The following is a 24,112-nucleotide window of genomic DNA, read 5'->3' as shown; positions in this document are numbered from 1 at the left end:
TTCACTCTAGCCTCAGAGAATATAAATGGAATAACCTAGCTAATAAAAGCATGGATTTTAAGCAGTTATGGAGCAAATATTATCTGATATTTTACTGAGAGACTCTCAGATGCAATTTTACATTTTCATTAAGTCTTATTTTCTACAGGTTTTGAAAAGCTTGACAAATACTAAGTCGCTATTTCACAAAAAAAGACAAAACCCCAAAAAAACCTGTAACATTTTTTCTTATTCACTTCAGGTTAAGCATTGTATCTTAGTTGATTCTTTTTATAGGAGAGCTTGTAATTTCCCAAAGGTGTCTCTCAGGGAAGGAAAATCCTACTGTCTCAGTAGCTACTGTAAAAATTCAGGAATTATATTCCCAAAGAAATGTGTTCATGTTTTCCAATGATGCACGGGCATCTCTGAATGTCTAGGTTTGGGACAATAATTGTCTTCCTAAGAATTAATATCTTGTATACTGTTATTTGTGTGTTTCTTTTCTCTAACATTCTCATTAAACCTTTGCTTCATGTCCTTTTTATGGACAAATGAAAAAAAATGTGGTCCAGCAGACGCTATTTATCTTTACATTGTTAGAATATAGTGGTCCATGTCTCTCCCAACAGCTAAACACATAAGCTACAGAACAGCTTACAAGAAGCTTCTGCTGGTATGCAATGATATTCTTCCAGAAAACTGATTCCTGAACTTCTGGTTCTCCGTATCTGTGCGTATGCAGTTGTCTTAATTTTTGTTTCCCTTTGTCTTCCTTGGTTTTCTCTTCTTTTTCTCCATCTTCTCCTCTTAGGATACAAAGGCAAAATAATACATCATATTAATAAAATTGCTAAATTAAAACCACACCTTGAAATAGGCTATTGCATCTTTTAATGAGGCTCAAGTAGCCATGACTCATGCAGCACATGACAAATATTCCCCTTCAGTCCAAAGTGCTGGCAAAGGTGACAGTCTGGTTAAGGCTACAGATGAAGTTACTGGCTCAGCACCCTGAAGTGGGAATGCCAGCTGGTAGAGGCAGGTGATCAAAACTCTGCCAACCTTGTTATCAGAGATTCTTCATAACTGTGCAGTGCCAAAATGTCTGTAAGCTGACAGCTCTATGTCTGCATGAGTGCCTACGTGTCTAAGCACTCCCCTCCAACCTCATGCACTTAAACAATCTACTTCCCATTAAGGCTGCAGAAAGCTTTGGGTCTTCTTGCACTTACAAGTCAAACCTCAAGTTTTAAATTCTACATTTCTGCCCACATGATGAAGTCGTAAGTACTCTCTCCAGAAGGAGATGAAGTAAGATTTTGTCAGCATCTGGTGTGTGGGTATCACCATGCTGTCTCATTAGAGAAAGTCAGAGTTCATGGGCTGCCTTCTCCAAACACATGATCTAAAGAACTGAGAACTGTCTTAGAAGTTTATTTGACCTGTCAGCATGATAGATGAAAAGATCACAGAAGCCCATTTGAGGCCAAACCAGAGTGAAAGACAACTTCTAAATTAAATTATTTATTTCTCTGTTCCTATCTACAAACAGAATGACTGATATCCAAACCAGCTCATCTTCCTAGAAGACATTTGATAAACTTCCACTTGAAAGTTTGTCATGTTAGGAGAAGCTTCAGGACAACCAGTAGTGCTAGGCACTGTACTCCTGACAGAGAATACAGATAACAGCTGCAACTCACACCGTCAAGCAGAGCAATCAAGAGCAAATGACCTTCAAAAGTCAGGAAGACTCTCCTTCACAACGTTATAGCGGCCAAGTTAGAAATTTGCTGCACTGATTAAGAAGCGTTTTTGCCATGGACAAGTGCTTGTCATCTGAGAAGAGCAGCAATTATTAGAGTTTGAGACTAAGGGATCTTCTTAGAATTTTGACAGTGATAAAGCAGCTACAGAAACTGTACAGAAAAATTATGAGGAACCATAAAATACAGGGATGGAGATCCAGAGTTTCTACTGTTTAAAACCAAGCACTACATTTTGCTTTCCACTATTTTTATTCTGAGCTAATGGAATTAACATTATTAGATTTTAACATGTCCTAAAAAGGTTTAAATTATCATTGATCTAACCTCTCCATAAAGATGTGAGAGTAGTTTGTAATTCATTAAAATTTTACTGGAATGTTAAGGTTCTGCACAATGCAAATAACTCAAAGCATGTCACAGCAAATGGGAGAGGGTAAAGCAGAGTCAGTCTCTACCACCCATGGATATCAGGTCTCTGGAACTCAGGCGCTCTTACAAAGTTTCCAAGGATTTTTTTTCTAACTTTAAGACTTGCCAAGAAAAAAGATATCAATCAATTTAGCACATTCTAACAGAAATTGAATGGACATTACAAAGGATGCTTCTGGGAAGAGAGAAGTTCACAGAATCAGAGTGCCGCTTATTACATAGCATTTCCTAGCAAATGTGCACAGAGGAGGAGGACTGTCAAAAATACACCCCAACCTAATTGGAATGTGAATGGACAGAAAATTAAAGGCAAAGAAGTACAAATGAACTTGAGGGTTTTTTTCATTGAAAGAAACACTTCTTTTCTTTTCAGGATCAGAAATTAAAGTGATACATACTCAGCTTTTTCAGGTTCTGATTTTGTTTCTTCTTTCTCTTCCTTTTCATCTTCTTTCACCTTCTCCTACAGAAAACCAGGATTAAAAACTGCATGTAAACATTATTATACAGTTAGTTAAAAGAATACCCAGAATGCAGAATGTTAGAGGATTTTTTTGTTTTTGTTAAACAATGGAAAACCTGAAAAAAGATGACAATTCAATTTACATTAATGAAGAGAAGCAATTTAACACTGAATTAAAAGTAATCCAAAACTCCGTTTACTCAGAGAAGGCTGTGGAAATTCAGGTTTGTGACATCAGGAAGTGTAAACACCAGTAATTATACATGGTTATTTAAAAAAAAAAAAAAAAAAAAAAAGAAGTTAGAAAACCCAGAAAAACAAAGATGCAAGTTTTACTTCAAGACTACATTTAATATAGAAAACAGAGAAATAGATATCAGAAATAGAAGATACAATTACCTGGATTTTTTCCTGTACCTCGGGCATTGGTGCTAAGGAGGGAGTGCTCAGTAAATCACTCAAACCAGCATTTGGATTGTGAGGGATCAGTTTATACTGTCCACCTTCTCGTTTCAAATCCAAACCAAATATATCTGAGAGCAGATCACTCTCTTCTGTTAATGTCTGCAGATCCGTCAAGTCTTCTGCAGGCAGTGCAGCTTCTGTTGGTTTCCTCTCCCCTTCTTCTTCTTCCCCACGCACCTCATCCTGAGTGGGATCTGGCATATTAGCCAGCAGCTCAGCCACCTTGATTTTCTTGGCTCCTTCTACTAGGCTTCCTCCAAGCAGCAAACTGCATATGATGCGAAAAAAGCCCCGGACAACACTACAAGCAAAATGTACTAAGCCTACCAAAATGCTCCAGTAGGAAGAAAACAAAGCCATGACCATGTCCTTCATGGTCATTTTCTTCACCTTTTTCATTTGTTTCTTTAGACTCTTCATGCTGAGCATTTTCATAAGAGTCATTAAATTATACTTGAGAGCTACTAAAGCTGACTTCATGGTCACGAGAGAGAAGAAACTCATTCTAGGATCTTCCTCCTCAGGATTATCCTTCTCATTTTCCTCTTTATTAGCTGACCTTTCATTCAGATCTGACTCAGAGATCTGGGCAGCCAGTTGCATTTCAAAGATGGTATCCTCACAGAAGTTAACAAAAAGCTCCATCTTTTCTTTCTCCCCACCTTCATTTACAACATCAAATATAAACTGTCTCTTTGACTCTTTTACCTGAGGTTTTTCCCATTGAGTCCGACTTGACTCACTTATTTCAAAATAAACTCGTTCAATGCGCTTTGCGCTGCCCATGATCTCTATACGTCCGAGGAAAGGCTGAAAGTAATTCAGCACACTCTCTGAGAGCTCAAGGAAAGTTTGCAAGCGTGTATCGTGGGGCATGTGTTCTGACAGGTTGGTCAGGAGAACAGCAACATTGAAACCAATGTCTTTCGCAGGCTCATGAAATCGTTTCACAAACTCCTCATAGTCCAAAGTCTCATTCTCATCTGTTTCAGCACATGACAGCAGAAACTCAGTTTCAGACTGAGTGTAGTGCTTGTGGCTTTCCATTGCCCTGTGAAAATCCCTCTTCGAAATGATCCCTTTACCATCAGGGTCATATTCTTTGAATGCATCAGAGGAAGTCAAATCTTTCAATTTTAAGAACATATCAAAAAACTTCAGAATCATTTCCACATTGTTTGATGATTCCACAAGCATATCGACCATCTGCTTTCCAATAGTTCCATTCACAACATTACCTAGAGGTGATGACGGGATAGTAGAGATAACATCAGCAAATATTTTGGCAAAGAAAGCCTATTACAATGATTAGTGAAGTAATCAAAGAGTAAGAATGATCAATTCTTGGATAACACACTTAGATGAGAAAGCTAGCTGTGAACTCTTAAGTCCTTTACTTCTATAAAGTTCTGGCATTCAGAATTAATATAACTTATATCAACTACTCTACCTAAATCTCCCATTTGCTTTCAGACCTGAAAGGTCTTCTCACAACTGAGACATGAAAATTAAAAATGCAAAGAAATTTAGAGCACTACCTCTCAAATTAAGAAAATTACAAAGGTAAAAACTTTGCTAAAACAACTGTGAAAGAGATTTCACATTTTTACTACCTTCCAGCATAGACAGCAACATGACAACCATATCTTTCTGAAGATCCATTAATTCCTTCAATAGTTCAATTTGACTGGAATCCTAAATAACAAAGAAAATATATAAACATAAATGGTGTATTGATTTCTTTGACATTTAGTTATGTGCATGCATATTTCATCTTGTAAAAAGCAGACTTAGAAATTAAGAAGCTAAAAGTGTCAAAAATGGTAATACAGTGAAAATATACTCAATTGCTTAATTCCTCACAGTGTATCTACACCATCATCTGTTTAGAAAGAATAATTTAATAAAGACAAAATTGAATGTGATAAAAGACTTAAAGCAAAAACTGGGTACATCAAGGTCACAGATGATGCTTCTGTAATGTTTCCTTATCAGCTAAAATATTGTCACTTTTGGTGTCATCAAGTTCACACCTATGGAAAATTGTAAAAACAGCAACACCAATAGCACATAGACCTCAAAGTATAACATGATTCAAAATGAGAGGTTTCATTATAAGCCACTGAACTTTATGGAGGGAAAAACAAAAGTTGAAATAAAATCTTAAAATATTTATTAATCAAGTTTCATTAGTAAATCCTTTGACATGCATGAAGTTGATTTTTTTTAGCTCCTTGGGTTTACTGAGTTTACTATGCCACATGCCTGGAGTCTATCTGGATGGAATTATTCAGCTACTGAATTTCTTACTCAGTGTCACACTATTGCATCGTGCAAATACTTGAGCAGTGCTGTGCTTCAGTGAGTGGCACAACAAACTCAAGGTACTTTATTGCTGTGCCAGGATGCTTTGCCCTGATAAAGCTTATCTGCCTGGCCTGGAACCCGGTCAGGAGACAAAGCAGTGCAAGCTATCTGTGGTGAGCTACTGTAGTGGTATTTTTAGTGTTGAATATGCTAAAAGGCCAGCCTGGCTTACCATCTTTTTAAACACACATCTGTCCCTTTGAAGTCAGACTTGACAGATAAGTTGCTAAACTGACCTAGAGGCCTATGACTGCCAACCAGTCAACTCTTTCCACTATAAAAATCCCAGGCCACTTTCCTTCTTTCACAAACTTTCAGTGCATGGCATTTCTCCTGTGGATTTGGGACACCTCTCTCCACAGTTTCTTCCCAAGGATTAAGAGAGAGGAAGTACACCACAAAAAAGGAGTGTGGTGAGATTCATCAACCTCTATGTGATGTTTCTTCTGCTAGCATGCATATAATTGCTTTAACAGAATTGCTTTCATAGACTGTGCTTTGACAGTGTTATAGTTGACCAGTGTTTTTAGCTTTTACACTGTGTAGTAAGTAATTCTGGTTCAGACCTGTCTGTTCATTTTTATTAAAAAGTAACTCATCTTTTATAAATTTATCTGATCTTCCATCATTAAAACTTGCAGGACAATGATTTAATCACACCTCTGTAATTCCTTAAATTTAAACTGTTATCAAAATCTGAAGCTAGTGAAGGATTTAGTTTAATTTAAACCCTTTTCTGTAAAAGAGTTTAAATACAAAAAGGAGCTCTCTCTATTCTTCAGACTCAAAGAAAAAATAAACTTTCTCTAAAGCACCCACTCCACCCTGAACAATGACAATTTGGATCTTTGACTGAAAACCTCATAATTTTAAAATAACAAGATTTTTAATTGATTTTACTTAAGTTTCATTAAGTTATAAGTTTTCATTACAATACTTGTAACTACAAAAGTTATTTACAACCCAGGTGATATTTTTTCATTTGGATTGAAAATCGTACTTTCTTTTTCTGCCTTAGATTCTTAAGTATTACCATTATCACATTGTTGCTTCCTGGTACAAGATGGAGAACTAAAATGCAAAAAACCTCCACAAAAAACACAAACCCCAAACAAAACGGTGATTTAATTTTGCTCCTGTTATAATCTTGCTTCAAATGTTCTCCAAAAGTGCTCTGGAAACACATGACTGAAAACAAACCCCAAATATTTAGCCTAGGCAGAATCCTGTTACAGGCAAAAGCCATACAGCAAATCCTTATAACTCCACTTAGCCAAACTCCACACTTTTGAAAACTGGTATTTCAACAGAACCTGGAAAACTTATTAATATATTCTTGTAACAAATATAGACTAACAAAAGAGCCCATGTCTATTCTGGTATTTCCTGCTAGACCCCATAAAGAGTTTCCAAAAGCCTATTTAGACACATAAAGAATGAGAAATGTACCTGTAGCTCAAAGTCCACAAGTGTGAGCAAGCAGCCTACTTTCATCTATAAAGTTCCAATGGCAAGGAGAAAAATAATCTGAGCAAGACTACTTTAATTTATGCAAAGAATACTTACATGGATACCTTTGGAGTCAAATGATGAAATCTAAAACCTCACAGACTTCAGAGTTGTATTTCTTAACAATAACTAACACTTTCACAAGTGTATATTTTTCTCTAAAAATGTCAAACTATGTAAAAAAAATTAGAATCAGTGCATTCAATTAAAATGTGTAATTCTTTTAGAAATTTAAGTTGAAAGATGCACTGTTTAAGGATAGGATTCTTCACACCTAATTTTCACACTAAATAACCGTCTGTGCCAGTCCCCTTCGCTATTTCTACAGCTTATGAAATGACTACTCACATCCAAAATGAATTCACCCATTATAAGGCCTGACTACTCTCCACTAAGAGTGAAAAAGGTTTGGATGCAGACACACGTTGAACTATGGTTTAATAATGATGAACTAAGGTTCAATGCAGGAGTCATCAATGAACATGATGGGTCCTGCATAGAAGGAAACCGCAGAAAACACTGCATGAGAATTTTGGTACAAAAGACCAGAATTGAGAGTTCTTTCTGAATATCAGTGATATGCTTTGTTTGCAGTTTGACCTAATCTGCTTTTTACCTGTGGCTGGGGATCCAATTACAGGCTAGCTATTCACAGCCGCTCTAGTTTTGCAATTTACTCCCTCAATTTCATTGTTTTCTATCATCTCTGTCTTTTATTTTTCCCACCAACTGTTGTTATTAATGACTCAAACATGTTCTCTTTTACAGAAATGCTAGTGACTTATGAAGGAAAAAGTAAAACAAAAAGATACCTGAGACAGCTTCATCTGCATGTGTGCAAACACATGAAGGAAACCAACTACAGCATCCCACAGCCTGCTGTGTGCCAGACTTTGCTGATTCCCAGTACATGGCCCCTATTTTTCAGGCAACAAAAAAACAAAACAAAACAAAAAACAACAAACAAAACAAACAAATAAATAAAAGAAAACCAATGTTTGTTTGCAAGAAATTCAACAAAAACAGGAAGAAATACACATAAGTGCATAGCTTGGGGTTGTCCTCTAGAAATTGTTATGAAATATTAAACATATCTAGAATTATGTATTTAATAAGAGCATTGACTGAAAACAATGCCTACTCCTAATAACCATTCTGTTTTATCCAAGTCTCAATATACTAATTCAGAACCCCAAAGCGTGTGTCTGTTTACAACTTTAAACAATAAATGCTGAAGGAGTACGAATCTTTAAGCTGTTTCTTCCTTATGTAGTTCTGTAAATTAGGAAAGACCTTATAGTAGGTTAATGGAAAATTCACATAAGGGATTAAAGAATCCGTTTCCTGATTTTTCCCCCCAGCATATTGTAGAGCACAGTACTAAAAAATACATAAAGAAAATTCCAACTTCTGTAAAACAGAAACACAAGAGCTTTGGAAGCCGTAAAGGAAAACAAATAAAACCTCTCCCAGACAAAAACACTACTTGTGATTTGAGAAATATGTATACATTAAATATATTTACACAAATGCATACAAGTTGCCTCTTCTAATTTTTATTCAGTGCTATTTTATCATATTTCATCCTCATGAACTATAACACACTATTTTCATGCTTATTTTCATCTAAATGACACCAATGTAAGAGACACCTAACAGTCTAATGAAATCCTCTCTAAGCTACTTATTATATGTTGAATCAAATTCATATATTGTCAAGTTATTTAAGTAAGCAATTCATACAGAACAAAATATCACTGAATTCTTTAGATATCCTTGAAGAACAGCTGCATTTTTATTTTGACAGAATTGATCCCAATCTCATTTGTTCCTGAGTCCACCTCAAGTGCATCTCTACAATTCTCAAAGTGTGAATTCACCATTTCAAACATAGCATTGATGCCTTAAAACAGCCCAATTCCTGACGGAAGATATGATCTAATGTTATATTGACTAAACTACAGCTATGATCTGCACCAAAGTTAGTCTTCTCAGTGGATTAAAGGTAAAGGATTTAAAGTGGGTAACACCACTGCAATCTAATTGAAATGAAAAACAAAATTCTACTGCCTTACATAGATGCTTATTTATTAATAATTGTAAATTGCAATAAATTGATGAGATTTCAAAAGACTAGTGACAGGTGTATATACATATATTTGAATATTTTGCTTCATACATTAACAAATCCACTAAAATAACGTTGAAGAATTAATGCACCCATATTATATTTCTAATTTATATCTAACTATTTTATATCTTCATGCCAAATGTATGATGAATTTTCTTTCAAGTTCATTACATTCTAATGAAATTAGTTTACCTGGATATACTCTGTGAGAGTATTGAAAACTTGTTTTGCAACCTGGATGGCTTTGGAAAAATTTCGCTGTCCTTGTTCATCAATAACATCCTTCCCAGAATAATACCAATAGAAATCACTGATGGATTCCTAAAGAAAAAACAGTTGTGAGAAGCACAAAGAGATTGTGTGGCCAAACTGGCTCTAACTGGATATTCATCAATATAAGAAAAACAGTACTAGACAGTTCTCGTTCTGAAAATTATTTCGTTTATAAAGGCTTTAAATTAACTACCCAGTGATTCTCAAGTACTACTGCAAGAATTGTAGTTGCATCTCAAGGAAATCAATAGGAAAACAAACACAAAGAAAGAAATAACTTAAATACCCCACAGCAAACCTCAAAATAAAATAAATTAAAAATAAGATGAGTTGGTATCTGATCTTAGAAATACAACCACCTGCATTCTGAAAAGGAGTGCTGCATGCTATTCATTAAACAATGTCTCTTTATACTGCATGCTTGACACCTAGTCAATAGTGGGAGCAAATGTTGCTTTGTGTGCATGATTCCTCTCTCCATCTTCCCTGAAGGCGAGCTTATTAAATTTTCAACAAAGTAAGCAATGGAATGAAAATCATTGTACTGTCTCCACAACTTCTAGAGAATGCGTAAAGACAGAAAGCAATGTTGATAGCAGCAGCAGAGTAAACAAAACACAGAGAAAGAATTTTCAAAGTCTGGAATACTCAGAGCAAATAAATGAATGGCTAAAGGGAACTTAAGTGGATAAATAATTTAAAAAAACCCAACACAACATAATATCATGCACAGTGATTTTCAGAAAAGAAAGAGAATTATAGGTAAACAGATATCACAAAATATGTTTTCACACCATTCACATGCTGCAATCTGGAAACAAAGCAGATTTTTTTCATTAACTTCTACTGTCTTGTGAAAATGAAATGTTTTCATATTAAAAGTATTTGGGAGATAATTAAAAATAGATGATTTAAAGGGGTTTTAATCTAGCCTTCTGCAGGTGTTTTTGTCCCTTTGCCTTTTTTTCCCCTCCTTAGAAAATGCACTGTTCTAATGCTTCACTCCTCACCAGCACATGAACATTCATTCACAGAGCGTCCAGTGCTCAGCCTAGATCAGAATATGGATGAAAACGCAGCAGGGTGAAACTGAACTTGAGCAAAACAAAACCCTTCTCACTCACAGGGTAGTTTCAGTCAAAACCTGGCAGCCTGTGCTCAGGGACACACTGAGCAGCCCCCGCCTCCTGCCACTGCCCTTGGTGAACAGCCTCCATCGCATTCCTGCATATAAAGGCTGAAACCAGTCTTTCTTCACATGTATGTTATCTCTGACTCTCCCAGTACAAGGTAACAATGCTTAAAGAACTGCAACCACTAGAGAATTTCAGTCTTTCTTCTCAGCTTGGGCTACAGAGACTAGAGTAAGTATGACGACAAATAAATGCGCACCTCTAATAAAACTTGTATAGAAGTAAGCCATACTTTCATCTACTTACTTAGCATATAAACTACTTACCTGAACTCTCAATAAGTAATCCACAGTAGAAATGATAATATTAACAGTTGTGTTGTTACCAGTTTGAGTTCTCAGGTAATTCTGAAAATCTAAAAATTCAAACAGAAGTTTAATTTAAATTATTTAAGATTTAAAACTATTCCTGGAAATTAGTTCTGATTTATCATGATCTAGAAAAGTTTAGCTTAGAGGCATGGACTGGGTTTTCTTTTTTTTTTTTTTTTTTTTTTTTTTTTTTTTTAATTTTTGTCAATAAACCATTTTAAGAGTTTTAACATCTTATTGCAGAGATCACACACCAGTGAACTTCTGAAGCCAGAACTTTGTTTATATATTTCACCAGTCATAAAGAGATTACTTACTGTAATCTCTTTATGACTAGAACTACATCAATATCTATGCAATCATACTTAGAATATATTTTGTTAAGTAAAATTAAATCACATAATTATACAAACTCTGATACCTAAGTCAGAAATATGTCTAATGCCCAAAAAAGGAAAAATAACCTTTTTTTTTTTTTTTTTCCAATCCCTAAGAATGACAGAGAGAACACAGGGAAATAAACCTAATGATAAAAATACACTTAAATTATGCATTTTAATGTGTCCTTTTATATTTAAAAGCTAAGTTATTTCTTCAAGAAAGATATTGTGTACATTGAAACTTCACATACAATTCTAAGTGACTTTAGTGGGAAACAGTATGCACAAGAAAGCAGACATGCCAAAGTATAATAAATACAACATCCTCTTACAGTTTCCTCTGAATCTTCATGTCTAGAAGTTATAAACCATGTACATTGTCCTATTTAAATTTAACTTGCCTAGTAGGTCAAGATCCAAAACTCCTTTTGGAAATTCTTATCTTAGCTACAAAATTAGGGCTGTTACAAAACACTAGAAACTCAATTCCACTTAAAGATTCTCCCTCCGTGTGGCAGTCTAGAAGGAATTCCACCTAGGAATAGTCTAGAAGCTCTTCTACCTTTCATAATATTTTATGAAGGCTGCCAAACCTTCAACAATTAAGAGCTTTTACCATCAGTTACCATCACCTTGATCTTGCTGACTGGCAGCCTGCCCACAAACCTGAATTGTGTCCTTCACAAAGCAACTGAAGGAAGCGGAAGAGGTCACAGGTGAACTCATCATCCTGCATCACCTTTTCTCCTGTAGAAAGGCCAGATGGAAGCAGGTTATCACAGTCTGCCAAGAAACACGCCACAGCCCCTGAAGAAAATCTCCATAATTAATATTAAGAAAGAGAGAAGGGGAGAGAAAATTTATAACCACCAATCTATCTGAAGCACCTATGACTTGTGCTTGGCAGATAGTTATTTGGTTATAGAAAAAATAGAAATAAAAATTAAATTACAAAACTGAACTTCTGATTTATAAGTATGGCAGCATGAGCTTGGCAACATTTTACAAATAATCCCCAATTTACGTTCTTGTTTGACTTCACTGGGCATGGAGGCTGTGTCACATACAAAGGTTAGTGTTGGATCAATCTGGTTCCCATTCATCACAAAGGAAGGTACTTAAAATACAGAATGAGATTCAATCAAACGGTTATGAAAATCACCCCTCAAATAAACAATTTGATTTTAAAATATTCTAAAACAACCCATGAAATTTACAGCTATGTGCACTCTCAAGAACCATTAAGACTGAAATATTTGAGGATTTAGTACCTGTCTGCTACTGACAGAAAGTGAACGTGTCTCCTTTAACAAAATAAAGCAATAAATTTATAATGAATTAAGACCAAATGCCGAAATGCTTTACTGAATTAGGCCCTTCAGTTAATTTTTTGGTAAACAACTAATATCCAAATGAATAAAGCTTCAGGCCTTTTTTTTCCCCACAGAAAACAGTCTACTAAAAAGCCCTCAATTAACACATCATTATTTCAAGTACTTCAGTTAACTTCATATAGGGACTTGTGAAGGAGGAAATAACTGTTCACATAGGAAAACAATCACAACTGAGGAAAATGTAGAACAGCTTACAAAATGACATACAAGGACAATACTGTAGGTGCTAAAGCAATAAATGCCACCTATCAAAAGCAAGAAAATTCCCATAAAAAACCTTGGGGAAGTCTTTTGACTATGTATGCAAAGGTAGAAGTCACAAAAACTTCTACTATTTAAGAATATATAAAATTTGAATATATGACAAGCACTATTTGTAAACAAGAAAAGGAGGGATATAAAAATCTAAGCAAACTGCGAAAGTTTCAAAGAATTTTTCTTTGAGGGGATATAATTTAGGCTCTACAAAGACAGGATCTTTAGTGTGTGAACAGGAGACCAGAAAAGTGAGCAAAGGTATTAAAATTAAAAAAAAAAAAAAAGATTTAGATACCTTAGTTAAATTAATGATTACTTCCATGCTGTTCTACTGGTAGATAATTCTAATTATAATATGCACGTTTACAGATTGCAGTATTATTATAATTAGATTATCACTGATGGGGCTAGATTTGGCTATGATCAAGTTCATTTTCTTCACACTAGCTAGCTGAAATGCAAACAGTATCTAGTACAATTTGGAGTACAGATATGATCAGGAGTTTAACTTTACATAAAGTCATGAGCAATTATAATTTCAAGCTAATGGACTTATCAGTCCCCGGACTGTGAATTTTAGATTGAGAATCTTCAGTACACTAGGAGTAGAAATCAAAAGCATTTTGAAAACTAATATGAATATTTTAAAGTACAAAATTTCACACTTTTCTGTTGCCCTCAACACGATGTCTGGTATTAAGAGCATATATCACTAAGGAATATACCAACACAATTTCTTGTATCACAGAGAAATGTAAGTTGCTTTTCCTAATAATTCTAGGCGTGGACTTAGGGTAGTCATAAAAAATACCCAATTGATTCTCCAAGAATGAGTCAAATACTTTGAATGGCATTCCATGATGTTTTTCTCCACCAAAAATATAACTACCAGGCACATAGTTTTTCAGTTACAGGAGACTGAAAACCCTTTCAGCTAATTAAACAGTGAAAAATAAATGGCTGTTTCTGGCAGTGCTGATGAACGTATACATGCAATATTCGCCCAAGGAGGCAAAAACAGGAGCTGGCTGGGCTCTTAGAGATATATTATTCCACATTACATGCAGGTTCAGTCATGCAAGAGAGTTTCATATTCTGCTGGCCAAATGCCATAGCAGAGAAGATTTCTAAGGACTAGTTACTTCCTTCTTTTCAATTTATCTGAACTCCTGTCATGCTTAATGTTACAGATGGGGTCACATGCTCTGCTGAATTATGTGTTAAAAATAAAAAATAACAGAAAGCCAAATATTTGGTGAAGTCTGCATCACACATGTAATGCTTGTAGCTTGACTGCTGAGATGGCAATAATTTTATAAAATAACTACCAGGAAACTTCCTTGGGAAAATCCAGCCCATGAAAGGCCCAATCATCTATTTCTTGCATATTAAGGCACAACTGAATCAAAGACATTTTTAGGAATAAGACTACAGACTAAGTTACAGTTTTTTGACCTCTTATTTTTCTTGCTCTCTTAGGAAGTAAGAGACAACAAGAAGGAAAACAAGTCTTAAGTTAAAATGTTATACAGATCCTGGCTTTTAATACAATTACTGGACTTTAGGAAGTTTTACTAAATGAATTCCATTCTTATTATTGGAAGGGCCTGGAAGGGTCTTTTAATTAGCTCCACTGTAAATAAATCACAACTTGAACACAAGTTATTGCAAAATTCTTCAAAATCAGAAGGTGTTTAGGTGCATCACCGCACAAAAGCTGAAAGGTCTGTTCTTTTAGAAATATTTTTGTGGATTTTAAAATTAAGCAAAAAAAGCCCATCTCAAACCATCTGGCCACACTAAGATTTACAATGTCCTGGTTTTCAATTTTTACACCTAATCAAAATCAGACTAAAACCAACGTTGGTATGGGCAGGAATTTTCATTTTCAGATTGTACTTACAAGTGGTGCCTCACCAGCAACTACAGAACTGAAAGAGAGATCCATTTCTTTCTATAAAATTCAGGAGAGAAACCTTTGCTGCTGTGAACACAAATTCATGCCAGTTCACACAAAGATTTGCAAAGAATGTCCTTCCAAACATACACACTACCTATAGTATGATTTAGGCTGTTATGAAAAAGCAGTCTTTAATTTCTGTTGATGTTAGATATATTCTGGCAAATATTTGCTTAGATGTTAAAATGCTGCCATTGCTCATGCTGTATGTAAATGGTATTGCTGTACACACAAAGGCTTTAAGCCTGCAGTTTTTGCAAAACTGGCAGTTTGTGTTTGTGATATACAGGAACAGAGGTATTATGTGAAGGAAACAAAAATAAAACTCAATGAAAAATTAAATACATGGGTTTTTTTCATTGAAAGTGCATGTGTCAAAATTCAATGATTCTCTCCCTCTTTCTTGATTTTTTTAAATCCTCAGTGGAAAAGATCTGACTTCTACTGCTACTCAGAAACATGGGTTTGATAGTATATGTTTCCGAAATATAAAAATACTTTTAGCTTTCAAGTGGGAACAGGATTCTTTTATGATGGCTGTTAAGCAAGAGCAAATCTGTCCCATGATAAAGCAAGTGAATTTATTCTTATCATAAGATCCAGACAGGATTGGGTTGGACTCTAAATGCTGTGTGTCTTTGGCTTCTCACCAATCTAATTCAAGTAAGAAATGCACTGAAGTTATTTAAGTTCCCTTTTAAATGAAAACATGGATTCAAATACAGTTTTATGAAGGTGGAAAACACCTCTCCAATGCATGTTACATTGGATTACACAGAATTTAAGCATCTCTTTTAAGTGTGACTAGGTTGGTGAAGGCCAAAAGCATATTTATTAATTCCACATTATTAGTGGCTGAAAATAGCCTTGATGTGAACCCACTGTAAAGCTATTTATTATTATCACATGTACCTCCCAGATTGGTAAAAGTCCTTTAAGAGCTACTGTCTCATTCTAAAATTGTATTTTATTACAATTAGGCTTCTGAGAACTTACAGACAAATGAAAGAAAGACATGATAAAATATTAAAAAAATTGAACATTAAAATAGAGCTTTCCTGAAAAAGGGGGACAAAAGGTAAAATAATCTAAGTGTAAACTTAACCTCTTAAGTTTTGTACTTCATTTAAGTAAAATAAGTCTCTCCAAAAGAGAAAAACATTGCACTTTCAAGATTTTTGTGACTCACAATGAAATGGCAAGGAGTATGAGTGTTAAATGAAGAACCATTGCGAAATAGCAAATATTTCTACATGTCTTTGATTTTGAACCCCCATTTTTGGAAAAGGAAACAGAACAATCAAAACAAAATACATACAGAAGAAACAACATTGAGTACGCCACAAAAACAAGTAAGAGACACATTTGCTAAAGAACCATCAATGTTGTTACCAGTGGGGGTTCCAGGGTTTGGAAAGGGAAGGTAGTACCAGTCAGAGGAATATCAGGACAAGGCACTTACGATGTGGACAGCACAAAGAAACAATGGGAATAGAGCAATAAATTTCACATCCATGTTGACTCAATAAAGGGCTTTCTATCTATTGCTAAGGTTGGCATGGGACCAGACACAAGAACTGCACATGAGGAAAAGTTGACTTTATTCCCACAAGTTTCAACAGTTTTGCTTTGACTTTGGGAACAATAGTTTCAGGCTTGTAGGTTGCAAAATCAATGACAATTACTCATGAATGTGCTTCTGCAGCCGATTCAGATGAAATGAGAAACAGGCTAAAATGCACATTTTACAGCCCATCATTTCCTTGGGAATCAGTAAAATTATCTTCAATTGAGGAGTAATTAATTACTTATACACTCAGCATCTTTCTCAAAAAAACAAAACCAAAAATAACCTGGGAGAAAATCTTTCTCATCTTTGGTACATCCTTTGTAGTATTTACAGATGGTTATTCACAGGATCACAGGATTGCAGACATAAGAGCTAAGATATCTTATAAAATCTAGGATACTTTGTTCACTACTGGAGCTTCCTCACTGACACACTGGCTTGGTTTTCTTAATGCTATCAGGTATTAATACCAGTACCTGTACAGCTCTTACTACTTTTCAATCAACTGAAAAAGGTGTGCTTCATAATATCAAAAAAAATATTACTATTCAAAGGTAGCATATTATCAACAATAATGTAACTTTGAATGGGAAAATTGCAGTCTTTTTTGGTTGGATTTGGTTTTCTTTTGTCTTGAATTCTCAGTAGCTGGATATTAATATGTAGGAAAAGATGGTGTTAGCAAATATTATCCCTTTGTGCCAAGAAATCTTTGACGCAGTGATTACTGTATCTTGACACTGCTACCGCTCAGTAACAAAGAAAACAAACAAAAAAAAATTATCCTAATCAGCCTGTAGAAGTTTGTTAAGCTGACAAACAGAACATTTCCACTGAGAAAACAAATAAAACACCAGATCGTCCTCCTCCCCAACATTTGGCTAACAAAAAGACATCTGCTGACATCTTCATTGTTTCTGCTGACTGGTATACACATTTTGTATTTTAAATTCTCTTTTCACATGGTGACATGTGACATGACACATCTCATGGCAACTGTTCCTACAAAGCTCTTCCTTCCCTTGAAGTAAGGAAACTTTGAGGTACAGTAACCATAGCACACCAAGTAGCTTTCAGAATAAGGAAAAATCACCTGTAAACAGCACTGATTCCTCTAAATTAGTGCAATCTCTTTCTTGTATCAACTCCTGACCGCATTAGATAAACCTAGCCAGTGGCAAGTCCTCTTCTTACTAACCACCCTCAAATCCTCACTGGATCCACCACTGATTTCCTGTGCTTGCACAAATCGATGCAGCAATAAAGCCACATTCAATACACAACATAAAGGCTACAGGAGGACTAAAGCACAAGGCTTTTTGTATGTATATATCAATATTTTTCCTTTTAACATTCATCCATTGCAAATACTAGGCTCGCTAAAATGAAAACGAATAAAAAAGAACAGGAAATAAAAGTATAAAAAAGCTTGTTGCTCTTACAGCTACTGTGTCAGTCACTGTGCAAATCCTGAGAAAGAGAGAAAGACCAAAAATGGGAAGGTTTGACATGTAAACCAAGAATTTTATAATGAACATTTGTAAAATTAACAGAAAAATTACACTACTTTAGCAGTCTTACAGGAAAAAAAAAAATCTAGTGATATTCAGGAGCTGTACAGCGCTGACACAAAGCCAAGAGCAGGGAAGTAAGAAATAGGCAGGTTTTCTTAATAATTACCACGCTCATGGGTGATGACTGAGGAAGGGAGGACAGGACAATTAGTTCAAAGAAAAAGAAACAGGAAAAAAAGAAAAAAAAGGTAAGAATTTGTTTTAGCAAATACAAAATACAGTTAGTATTGGTTTTGCCAAAATTAGTTCTGTACTAAAAGAGAAACATCAAATAAACAGAAAATAATAATAAAAAAAAACCTCAAATGAGGAAGCACAAAAATACTCTTAACATCAGTAGAGTCAATTATGCAGCATTTAAAGATTTATTTATATTTGCATGCACAATCAGTCATTTCTAGAAACAGAGGCAGAGGTCAAAAGAATAATGAGCCAATATCTTGAGAGTCCATTTCAGAATCCAACATCATGAGTAAGTTTAGTTATGTAATAGTAGAAATATTGTCCAAAAGAACAAAAAATGGTGCAGAATGATCTTCAGTAAAACATGAGAGTAGTGGCTGAAATTCATATGCCAAATGATTCATTGTACCAGTGCTCAATTTACAATCTTGTAACTGGATTTTATCCACATGGGTTCACTGTGTTTTTTACTCATATAAGTCTATAAAGATTTAATCTATCATTTAAATTCTGAGAGCACTTTTGGAGAAGAAGAATTTTTGACTGGCCTTGAAGTCATTCAGACAAACATAATAGTTAATGAAAAATCATTGTTTAAGCAGTTGAACATTAAAGAAATAGGCCGCATAAAAGACCTACAGGCACAAGGGACAATGAGGTATGCGGTGTTGCTGGTATGAATTATGATCCCTCAAATGCCATGGGGATTATACAGTCAAGCTTTTTTACCTTGCTTTTAAGATAAAAACATGTTAAAAGGTTAGGTCACTGTAGGATTTAAACATAAAAATGCACTGTAAAAATTTCTGTAGATAAGGGAAGAGAATGTGCTTTGGTAGCTCCATTAAGCATTTAAGAATGAACTTAATGTATCCAATCACAGTAAGGGAATAGTAGTAGAAGAAAGAAATTGAAAATGAACTAACAATACCGAGGGTGGAAAGCCAAATTGGTTCAAAGTCAAAAGCAGAGTGAAAATTTTGCAGTATTTCCCCAAGAACAAATAGAAAAAAATAATTTCAAAAAAAGCTTTTCCAGACCTTTTTCCACAGAGCAGCTAGATTTCCCTCAACCTCTTATATTTATTGCTTATGTAAGTGGTGTGGTTTTCAGTTTAAGAAATCAGGTGGGAACTTTTAATTTAATTTTATGCTGAAACTGGTTGGGGACTTCTGAAATGTTTTACATGCATAAACACTGCAGTTCATAACGGGAATATGTTTTCAATTTTACATGTAATGTCTTCACTTCTTCAGAGTAATGAGAAAGAGTCCTCTGAGACAGTTCTAAAACTCAACACATGCTAATGATTTACTGTTGACAAGGACAGGCTTAGGTATGTCAGTTAAATATAAATCACTTTTAGGAAACCTGTTTTAGCCTCAGCTTCTAGATATATATTTACAGGGCTCATGGAATCATGGATTATCCTGAGCTGGAAGAGACACAAAAGCATCTTCAAATTCTAAATCCTGGCCCCACCTGGGACACCCCAAGAGTCACAGCATGTGCCTGGGAGCATTATCCAAACACTTCTTGAGCTCTGCCAGGCTGGTGCTGTGAGTGCTTCCCTGGGGAACTTGTTCCAGCGCCCAGCCACCCTCTGGATGAAGAACCGTTCCTTACACCTAACTTAAACCCTCCCCTGGGTTCTTTCAAATTCAACTTGCTTCTGCAAAGTTTAAAAAAGGTCATGGATAATTTCTGTTGAATCAATAGTACCTGATCCCTCTTCAGTCACCATGCCAAGGCCTTCTGCTTTGTTCTGTCGTTCAAACGCATTTAGGTCAAGAACGCTGCAGTGAGAAAAATTACATTTGTCCTGTGATTAATTAAATATATGCAATATTTAATTTTGTGGGAGCTAAAAAGGATGTGTGATTTCATTGAAGTTTACAGCATACTGGTATTAAAATGATCAGTGTCTTGATATATGTGTCTGAGATTACAAATCTCAGCTCAACAGCCTTAACCTGTTTTTGCCCTGAAAGTGACCAAAGAATTCAGCTCTGTATGACTGACCAAACAAAAAAGTATGCATTTATGGTAACATGCTCATTTTAGGTGCTATAAAGAAGTGAAGTTATTGATTACTTTTTTTTATTATAGACCAGTTCATACCAAGCAGCAAGGTCCATTAAGAAACTGTCATCATTAGTTCGACTTGCTGCTTTCCTCCCTACACGTTCTGAAAAACTGAAGCTGCCAAAAGGGAATATGTATTTAACTAACCAGATTTATGGAGCATATACCTCACATATTTCATCTGTGAACCTGGAAGGTTCTGCCTTTCAGGGCTTGGCACATCAGATGGCCAGGGATAACTTTTGTTCCAAAGCAAAAATGGTTATAAAAGTTGGATGGACATGGAACTATGACAGCACCTCTGCTGGCAAGAAACCTCACTGATTTCAAAATGAAACTTGGCCACAGACAGCATTAAGAAAAAAGAATACATAATTAAGAAAAGAATACATAACGTGATAGCCTGGACATAACAAGAAGACTGAATCACCTAACCCAGGGATCCCCTTTTAGTCCTATGTTTTATATTCATTAATACATCATTTACTGATATGGTTTGTTCTTAGAAATAAATCACATATAAAACATTTAAACACATACATTTATATATGAAATCAATATAAATCATAAATAAGCATGAATGGACAAAAAAGTCATAGTATCACCTCAATTAATCAAAATTCATTAATATGAAATTAGGAATTCCTTTTCTTTTTCTGACATCTGAGTCCTATGAATAATCCTAACAAAGCTCAGTTTTCCCAAAATCTTTATGATTATTTAACATTGATCATTAGCAGGACTATTGGATTCCTCCAGAGTTAAGGATTTGCCTCTGAGGAATGCTCCTTACTCTGGAGTTGTTTTCTGCCATGTCTCAGGTAGACTCAAACTCCATAGATATTTTTGAAAAGAGCTTTCTTACAAAAGTAGATCCATACCACAAAGATTTTCACATCATAAGCACCACCCTGTCCTTTAACACAAATCTAGCACATTACAATCTCCAAGCACTGTTTGCAAGAACAGGATCATTCCAGTACTACAAATTGTGTGGAATAAAATATAAATGCAAAATAAGGAATTTTTCAAGTCAATACTTTCTTACCTACAGGACTGCATAAGACCAGCAAGGCTCTGAAAGAACCCCACATCCTTTTTATCTTTGAGGTAGTCAAGCATTTTCTGCAGCAAACACAGATATAATATCATTAATTATAATATCTAATATAATAATTTACACATATAATTAATATTCATATTATGTGATAACCTAGTTTAGTGATATCTAGTGATATCTATCTTATTGATACCTAGCTATGAGATAACCTGGTAGCTTAAGACTATATGGATTCAATACTGTCAGTGATATTGGTGTTTAAAAATATCCCTAATATTTAAGAGCCTTCAAATCAAAATCAAAAAGAACATTTTAATTCTCATGTACTTTATAGAAAAGGTCATACATTTTGGGTACGCCTTCCTAAAGCACAGAAAACAAAGATAGTAACTAAAGACAACACAGCCAGAAGAATTTAGAGTTCAATATAAATGCAATCTTGCCACTACTGGGCTAAAAATTTGTGTTGACACTATTGTTTCAACACCAGATGGAGCTTCTCATAACCTCAGTTTTTTTTAAATTATTTTAGCTGCAACAGCCCTTTAGCAGGGCTAAACTTGAGCATATTTTAAAAAAATATATTTTTGCTTTATTATAATGTGTAATAACTATTTGAAAACAGATTGCAATACCAAGAATTTATTGAGTGAGCTGTGACTCTAAAATGCAATGCCTTGTTGAGTAAAGATACAGGATGATACCAGAGCTCTCAGCTGTGAAGAAAACCCATAATGCAACCGGTCAATCTTAGTAGGAAAGCTACAAGAATTCATGTTGAGAATGAAGTGAAACTATTTTTGCAAAAAAAATAGGAAAAGTGGATAATAAGTGACCTCCAAAATGGAAAGCACATAAGCAGACAGCATTAGCAAAACATATCTGTGTAAACCCAAGTAGACCCAAAATTACAGAAAAGTAATACCCCAGTCAACATTATACCAATCAAAGCAAAGAACTCCAAAAGAGGATTATGATAATGACTTTTCAAAACCACTACTGTTCTTCTCCCCCCACCCATACCATTCTTCCCAAGGAAGACTGAAGAGTTGATCTTAGGACCTAAAGGAAAATTGGAAAGTTGAGCATAAAACCAGAAAAAACAGGTAGAACTGAGGCAACTGAAAAAACAAGAATTCTAACTGTATTACTGATGTTTTTATGTTATAAGTATGTAGCTTAGACTAGTTGTGTTTCTATCAATGCAAAAATACTAAGTGTTTCCTGCATTTTGATTTGTTAAGACTTTAATAATTTTTAAAAATAGATTGGAGGATTACAAATTTTTTGACTTTCCTAATTTAGTATCAGGACATCACATAGAAGTGGCAGTGGCTCAAGCAAATAATTTTTGCACTACTTGTAGTCTTTCATGTCAATTTCTGGCAATGACAGCTCCTGGAAAGAACTTTATTCTTCAGCATTTAGCTGCTTCAGTTGGGACCTTAATTGCTCCCAGCTGTCTGTATTCTTTAAACTGTACTACAATAATTTAGTAATGGCAGGTATAAACCCTTCTCAACACAGGAATCTTCAACTAGTACAGAACACTGAATGTATCCTATGTCAGCCTCTTAACTTCAGCAGTGCAGGATTCTTTTAACATAGCAGACTTCTTGGGCAACGAATTATCTTATGATGGATTAGTTATTCAAGGTTTTCTCTGCTTTTATCAGGAAGAGTCTCCATTGCCTAAGCTAAGGACTTCTGAAGTTGTGTATCATTCTTTTTGGTGAAGACTGGGGTCAGCAATTTTGCTCTTCTGGCTATAGGACAATGGCTATCTCCCAAGAAAACCCTCTGTTCCAAAGAATTCCTACAGAAGTAAATTATATAACATAAAATTTCCCTCTTACACCTGAAGAGCAAAACAAATCTCTTTTAGCCTTGTAAACAAATAACAAATACCCACCAAACTAGGTATTTTTGTATACTATTTTATTCTGCACACAACAGTAAGAGGATAAACAGCATGTGATAAATAGTCACACTACATGACTAGTTGGTCATTATTAGCAATAATGACCATGGTATAAAGACATATACTGGCTAAAATGGGTAGAAGAAACTTGTACCTTACCTGTTGAACAGTAGAATTTCCTCCATTTAAGATGGCAATTCCTAGCTTTAGGGTAGCTGCAACCATTGGCCCCATCTCACCTTAAAAATATTTTAAAATATATTTTTGGATGATATATAAAATTAAAAATTCTTTATTAATTAATTTATCTGTTCAATGAATTGCAAAACTGACCTATTTTTCCTTAATTTCTACACGAGTGCCTACATAGTGTAAAGCATATAAAGTACACAGAAGAAGCAAGATATAAGGCAGGAATAACTGAATTTGGTGAATATAAATCATGTTTCAATCACTAGAGCATCCAGCAATTGAATTAAGGGCTCACAATGATAAGCTAGCATTTGAATTTAAGTGTGCCCCTCTCTGGATGTTTTCTTCTGGTTTCTTTAGAAAATGACAGTGACCCAAGCATTTGACTACAGTAAACAAAATTTGTAATCAGGAATTTTTAAAACATCACTGTTGTTGAAAAAAAATCACAAAAGAAAAAAAATGAAAGCCTAAAAAACCCTTAGAATATGATGGTTTCTAGGGGACAAAAGCATAATTTAAACTTCTGAAATGTTTTATTGAAGTACACCAACAAAGCAGGTATTTGGAGACTAGGAAATAATAAAGGACTTAAGTCCACACCACTTCAGAACTGTACACATTCCAGACTTTGAGGGCCAAT

At 34.9% G+C, this 24,112-nt stretch overlaps 1 protein-coding gene across 6 annotated transcripts in view; it reads right to left on the bottom strand.

Moving 5' to 3' along the window:
- Positions 1-24,112, bottom strand: part of RYR2 (ryanodine receptor 2) — a 378,942-nt gene that overhangs the window by 22,437 nt on the left and 332,393 nt on the right. For all 6 annotated transcript variants that reach the window (XM_019006059.2, XM_019006061.2, XM_015621997.3 and 3 more), the window contains 11 exons: positions 23,437-23,516; positions 21,345-21,421; positions 19,934-20,007; positions 11,939-12,019; positions 10,848-10,936; positions 9,308-9,436; positions 7,797-7,901; positions 4,722-4,803; positions 3,043-4,346; positions 2,579-2,643; positions 641-788 (listed from right to left, as the gene is read on the bottom strand). In XM_019006059.2, the coding sequence (XP_018861604.1) occupies positions 641-788; positions 2,579-2,643; positions 3,043-4,346; positions 4,722-4,803; positions 7,797-7,901; positions 9,308-9,436; positions 10,848-10,936; positions 11,939-12,019; positions 19,934-20,007; positions 21,345-21,421; positions 23,437-23,516 (2,234 nt within the window). The remainder of the gene's footprint in view (positions 1-640; positions 789-2,578; positions 2,644-3,042; positions 4,347-4,721; positions 4,804-7,796; positions 7,902-9,307; positions 9,437-10,847; positions 10,937-11,938; positions 12,020-19,933; positions 20,008-21,344; positions 21,422-23,436; positions 23,517-24,112) is intronic.

Source organism: Parus major, chromosome 3 (assembly GCF_001522545.3).
Source record: "Parus major isolate Abel chromosome 3, Parus_major1.1, whole genome shotgun sequence".
Lineage (NCBI taxonomy): Eukaryota > Metazoa > Chordata > Aves > Passeriformes > Paridae > Parus > Parus major.
Note: the sequence above shows the minus strand (reverse complement) of the source record. Positions and strands in the feature narration are given on the sequence as shown.